The 6,300-nt window shown below is 42.7% G+C and overlaps 1 protein-coding gene across 1 annotated transcript; it reads right to left on the bottom strand.

Annotated features, from left to right (window-relative positions):
* Positions 1 to 1,621: 1,621 nt before the first annotated feature.
* Positions 1,622 to 2,619, bottom strand: LOC102843885 (NKG2D ligand 1-like). The gene is made up of 3 exons (XM_006882794.1): positions 2,593 to 2,619; positions 2,178 to 2,286; positions 1,622 to 1,905 (listed from the first exon to the last, which is right to left on the bottom strand). The coding sequence occupies exons 1-3, from the start codon at positions 2,617 to 2,619 to the stop codon at positions 1,622 to 1,624; spliced, it is 420 nt and encodes a 139-aa protein (XP_006882856.1).
* Positions 2,620 to 6,300: the final 3,681 nt, after the last annotated feature.

Consider the following 6,300-nt stretch of genomic DNA (forward strand, 5'->3'; position numbering starts at 1 on the left):
AAAAGGTGGGTGATCTATTCCAGTGCAAATTACAGCCATGGAAGTCCAAAGGAGGCTCAGCTACAAATCAGCTCTGACTCAAGAGCAATGAGAAGGAAGGGAAATAATCTTTATGGACGCTGGTTATCACATCTTTCTCCCACAGAGCAGCTTGCCAGTTTGAACCACCACCCTTTCAGTTAGAAGCTAGGCATTTTCATAGCTATGCTATCAGGGCCCTTTTGTGTCAGCCACCTAAGAATCTTTAAATAATCTGATCTAAACTAAAACCTACTGCTGTTGAGTTGGCTTTGACTCAGAGTGACCCTATGGGGCTGAGCAGAACTACCCACAGGGCTTCTAAGACTGAGTCTTTACAAGAGCAGAATGCCTCATTTTTACTTCCACAGAGCAGCTGTTGAGTTTGAACCACCAAACTTTTGGTTAGCATCCCAATGTTTAACCCACTATGCGACGAAAATTTAAAAAACCCAAACAAACCCTTAAGGTCAATGACATCTAGGTTCCAACTCATAGTAATCCTCCGGGATTTCAAAGAAGTGAAAAAATCTTTACTAGAGGTGATTAGTCATATTTCTTCCACAGAACAGCTGGAGGATTCAAACTGATGACTTTCTGGTTAGCAGCCCAATATGTTATGAACTACTTCACTATAGCGCCTAAGTATACCGATCAAACAAACAAGTATACTGATAGAGGTGGGAAAAGATATAACCAATCATAAAACAACATGGACATGATAATTTTCTGCAGTTGCATTTCTAGAGGTCACTCCTGTGGTTTGGTCATTGCAATCACTTGTTATGCATCAGAGAGTTGGACAATGACTAGGGAGGATAGAAGGAGAATTGCCGCCTTTGAGCTGTGGTGCTGGAGAAGAGTATTGAATGTTCCATGAACTGCCAAGAAAACAAACAGATCCATCCTAGAGAGGGCTAAACCAGGCTACTCCTTGGAGGCAAGGATTCTGGGGCTTCGTCTGACATACTTTGGACATGTTGTAAGGAGAGACAGGTCCTTGGAGAGGGACATCATGCTTGGTAGGGTAGAGGGACAGTGCAGGAGGGGAAGACCCTCTATGAGGTGGATTGATTCAGTGACTGGGGTAATCGGGATTGGTGTGTCAGAGGCAATGCGATTGGCACAGGATAGAGCAGGGTTTAGGGCTGTTGTACATAGGGTCGCTATGAGTCGCAAGCGATTTGACGGCACATAACAACAACAACTCCTGTGATTGATTTGATTCTGGGAGAGTGGAGGATTATGAGGAGGTAGTGGTGAACTGGATTTGTATTCCCATCTGGAGTTTGGCTAAGTAGGAAAAGAAAGCTCTAGGCAAATGGAATGAGCATGAAGAAAAGATCTGTCAACAATAAGACAATGATGTACAGTGATTTAAAGGCTAGAAGTTACTCCACATGGGTAGACCATTTGTTACTGGAGGAGAGAGCTGTGTAGTGAGGAAGAGATATTAGAAAGAGGTAGCAAAAGGAGAACAAGTGAAAAAAAATTTCCATGATAGACACTAACTGCTGAGAAGATTCTCAAAGAAATCATCTATCACTCTTTTGCATACATGCACATATACTTCAATTCAGTTGGTATATCTTTTTTACCCTCCTCAATTACCTGTTGACTCCAGCATATTCTCCCTGCACACCAAGAATTCACGAAGCCAGTAATTGCAATCTCCCAGTGAGATCTTCCAGAAATGGTCTACAAATTCTCTGTCCTTCTGCCATTTTTCCTTGATGTGTGTGGCTCCAGGATGTGAAATGATCCATTTATTGTTCGCTGTGTCAATTAGGAGGAATGGCTGCCCATTGATGCTGAACTGCCAGGATGCACTGGTGCACTGTTTTGCTTCTTGTTGGCAAAATAATTTGACCTGCAAAGTGGGAGGATCTGCTCCCAATCCATAAAGAAGTTATTTATTATCTGCTCTTGCAGACCTCTTATCCCCTATCTGTCCTGTTTTCCTCTATGCGTTTTGAGACTCAAACTCTGACTTTTAGATCTTGTTCTTTTTGGATCATCTAAGTTTCATTGTCTTCTGGGTCTGTACCTACGTTCAGTTCCTTGACCCAAATGCATCCAAAGGCTTTCCCCACCCATACCTTCCTCTCACTCTCCCCTTTCTTGATAACTGTCTCAGACATGGGCTCTTTCAAAGTTACCTGTGATTATGAAGTCCTCCAATTTAACATCAAGCAGGAGAATTCGGAATTCTGGCTCCAAGTCCTTCAGTGTTTCGGTCTGCTCTGCCCATGCTTTTGTGGTGTTTGCCTTCTCACCCAAAGAACCTAAGGGTTTAGCCTTTTTGCTGTCACTGTCATAGTGGAGGAAAGAAATTCCATCTAATGAACCCTGGACTACACACCAGGGCTGTGCAGGTATGCTCCAAGTCTTCACTGTGAAGTTATAACAAAGAGAGTGATAATCTGTGAACAAAAATTTCAGGCAAAAGTTAAAGTAAGATGTCCTTTTACAATAACCAGACGCCCGACCACGTGCCTGTGTGGGAAACTCTGGGCATGACCAGGCCATGTAGGCCAGGATGTCCAGGGTTGTGGTAACTCTGTGTCATCCCACATGGGCCAATTCCTGCATGGGTGCCATGTTGTAGAAGGGCCCCTCCCATCCAGGGCATATGGCCATCTGTCCTTGTCCCCTACTTGTCTCTCCTTGCCTTTTATGCCACCACATGCTGTCTGTAGTGTGTGTAGGGCTCAGCAAAGACCTCAGGTTCTGTCAAATTGAGTACAACTCCTAGTGACCCCATGAATGGACAAGCTGAAACCTGTCCATCCTCATAATTTCTGACACACTTGAGTCCCTTTTGCTGAAGTCACCTTGTCAATCCATCTCAATGGCTTTCATCCAAACTTGTTGGAAAAATTGCTGGGAAGATACCTTAGCTGGCAACACTAATAGAGCTTTGTAACATTAGCCTAAAGCTGAGAGGCTAAAGCTGATGGGCCTGTGAACACACTTCAGAAGCTGTCCTGACTGAGAAGTTGTGTCTTGTTGCCAACCCAACCTGTAACCTGTTAATTTTCCTAATAAGCCTCTGGTTATTGTAAAACAACAAACCATCAGTCTGGTACTGTGAGATCTGTTTTGCTATTACAATGAATTTCTGACCCAGTAGGGCAAGAGTATTAGTATTAGAAATTTGTAGAAGTAGGTGTGGCAGACTGGGCAACATCTCTGACCTTGTGGACATGAGTTTTGTGTTGTGGATGTTATTGATGGGGGCAGTTGCTCCTTGTGGAGTTAGTAGAGGTCAGAAATGACCATCCTCATGCTGCCCTTGCTCTTTTTGCAGACTTCCTTCTGGTATTCTCTTCTATCAGTTGAAATCCATCTGGCATCAGCAATGATATCCCTGGTGCCACTGCCTCATCTAAATCCAGCCTGAGTTTCTGGCAGTCCTCTGTTGATATACTGTTCTAGCCATTTTAAAATAATTTCCAACAATATTTTGCTTGCATAAGATATTAATGATATTGTTCTGTAATCTTCACATTTCATTGGATCACCATTTTTGGGGAATGTGAATAAATATGGATCTATACCAGTCAATCGGTCAGGTAACTGTCCTCCAAATTTCTAGTATCAAAGGCATATATAAAATTTATGATGGGTGTGGCATGTTCGAGAAGGCTTCTTGGAATTTTAGGTGGGACTTGGTGGAGGGAGAGATGCCATGTATAACATTATACCTTGTATAAGAGCAATGGTGTCTCTCTGGAGACTAAGGTGCGCCTGATACAGGCCATGGTTTTTGCAATCACTTGTTATGCATCAGAGAGCTGGACAATGACTAGGGAGGATAGAAGGAGAATTGCCGCCTTTGAGCTGTGGTGCTGGAGAAGAGTATTGAATGTACCATGGACTGCCAAGAAAACAAACGGATTCATCCTAGAGAGGGTTAAACCAGGCTACTCCTTGGAGGCAAGGATTCTGGGGCTTCACTTGACATACTTTGGACATATTGTAAGGAGAGACAGGTCTTTAGAGAGGGACATCATGCTGGGTAGAGTAGAGGGACAGCGCAGGAGGGGAAGACCCTCTATGAGGTGGCTGACATACTTTGGACATATTGTAAGGAGAGACAGGTCTTTAGAGAGGGACATCATGCTGGGTAGAGTAGAGGGACAGCGCAGGAGGGGAAGACCCTCTATGAGGTGGATTGATTCAGTGACTGGGGTAATCGGGATGGGTGTGTCAGAGGCAATGAGATTGGCACGGGATAGAGCACGGTTTAGGGCTGTTGTACATAGGGTTGCTATGAATCGTAAACGACTTGACGGCACATAACAACAACAACAGCAACAACATGGGGATGCTTGTGACAAAGTGCTGTAACTGAATTAGTGTTAAAGAGTAAGAAAAGGCCCTTATAAGGTACACAGCTTGCCAGGTGGTGGTGGTGGTGATTCCCAAAACAAGGTTTATGAATTCTGAAGTATCTGGAGTACAGGGAGGAGAACAATCTGGAAGGAAGGATTCATCAAAGTGAGGGATGGAAAAGGAACCTCATGGAGCTAGGCTGGTGAAAGTAACAACTAGGAACAAGGACTGGCCATCCACCTCTGAAATAGCAGGCCTTTGAAAATCCTATGAAAAAAGGACATCATGCTTGGAACAGTAAAGGGTAAGTGCAGAAGTGGAAGATCCTGTATGAGATGGATTAACATAATGACTGTGACAATAGAGTCAGGTGTGTCGGAGAGGGTGAGATTGGCTCAGGATGAGGCAAGATTCAGAGCTATCGTTCATAGGGTTACTATGAGTTGTAGTCATAGTCATAGTTGTAGTAGCACATAACAACAACAGCAACAACAACAACAACAACAACAACAACAACAACAACAACAACAATGTGCTTGCTGGAAACACATACAATCTAATCTTCCCTTGCCTGGTTCCAGTCTTACATTTTCTCTTTCCTTATCGTTCTCATATTCCTATGTACTTTTGGTTCAGTTCTGAATGTCTACAGCTTTAATGGATAAATTAGAAAATGTGTTCATGAGGAGGATCAGACAAGGTGAAGTACTAAAAAAAGAGAGAGTGGTGATGAGACCTGTATGAAACCCTACCACAATCTCTTCCTTCTATTTCACCCAGGCCTCACTCCAAAACACTCACCACATGATACCTCCCAGGCTTCTTCTCTCAGCAGCAGCAGCAGCAGCAGTAAAAGGAAATGAGAATGGATTTGTGCCAATAACATTCTTGAGAAGGAGTGCAGAGGGGAAAGAAACTGTAGAGTAGAACTTGAATATTTCTGCAAGAAGAAATAGACAGTCTTGAACTTCTGCCCTGGCTGAGCAGTGATCCTAGAGTTTCCTAAAGTCTCCACCCTTGAACAGGAAGACCAGGTCCCTACTGTTTGTGGAACCGATCATCAACTACTCATGTACAAGTTCAAACTGAAGCTAAAGAATATGAAAACAAATCCCTCCACATAAAAATACTATCTTGAATCTCTCTAACCTGAATTTACAAACTATCTCAAGAACGGTTTGTGAGGGTTTTTTTTCCAAAGGAAAGAAACTTTATTAGTCTTGATGAATAATAACTATACAAACCACTATCTTATCAACCCTTAGATCAGAAAAAGGTATTTGACTGTGAATCATAAGAAATTATGGCTAATATTGAGAAGCATGGGGAACTTGATTGCATTTATGCAAACCTATGCCTAGATCAAGGAACTGTTGTCTTAACAGACCAATGGAACCCTGAATAGATTCTATTGAATTTGTGTGCAGAAAAAAAGTCATTTGAGAAGTGAAACTTCATGAAAAAGGGTGTGGCATCAATGTCAGATGACTCAACAACCAACTGCCTTATGCAGATGACATCACCTTGCTTGTGGAAATTGAGGAAGACTTGAGGGTCTTCCTACAGAAGATAAAGACCATAGCCTTCAATACAAATGTGCATCTCAACATCAAGGGGGGAAAATTACCCCTGGACTGATAGGCAACATCATGAACCTGTCCTGTGTCATCCTCACCATCCCTACACGCTTGAGCACAGTGCAGTAACTGTTGATTCATCTTGTTGATGAATCTCTTTCACTGGTGCTCTACCTTTCTAAACATGGCGTCCTTTTCTAAGCACAGGCCTCTCCAATTGTTAACTGGATGCAGAAAGAAAACAGAGACATGAGGAAATAAATTCTGAAAAAGAGGAATGCTAAGGCAGAGGTCTTCTCACAGCTTATCACTGTGAAAAGGCCTTTTTCTTTTCTTTTTCAAATTTTATTTTATTAATTTTAATGAA

The sequence above is a fragment of the Elephantulus edwardii genome, unplaced genomic scaffold (genome assembly GCF_000299155.1).
Source record: "Elephantulus edwardii isolate Elephantulus edwardi_28Jun2011 unplaced genomic scaffold, EleEdw1.0 scaffold00024, whole genome shotgun sequence".
NCBI classification, from domain to species: Eukaryota; Metazoa; Chordata; class Mammalia; order Macroscelidea; family Macroscelididae; genus Elephantulus; species Elephantulus edwardii.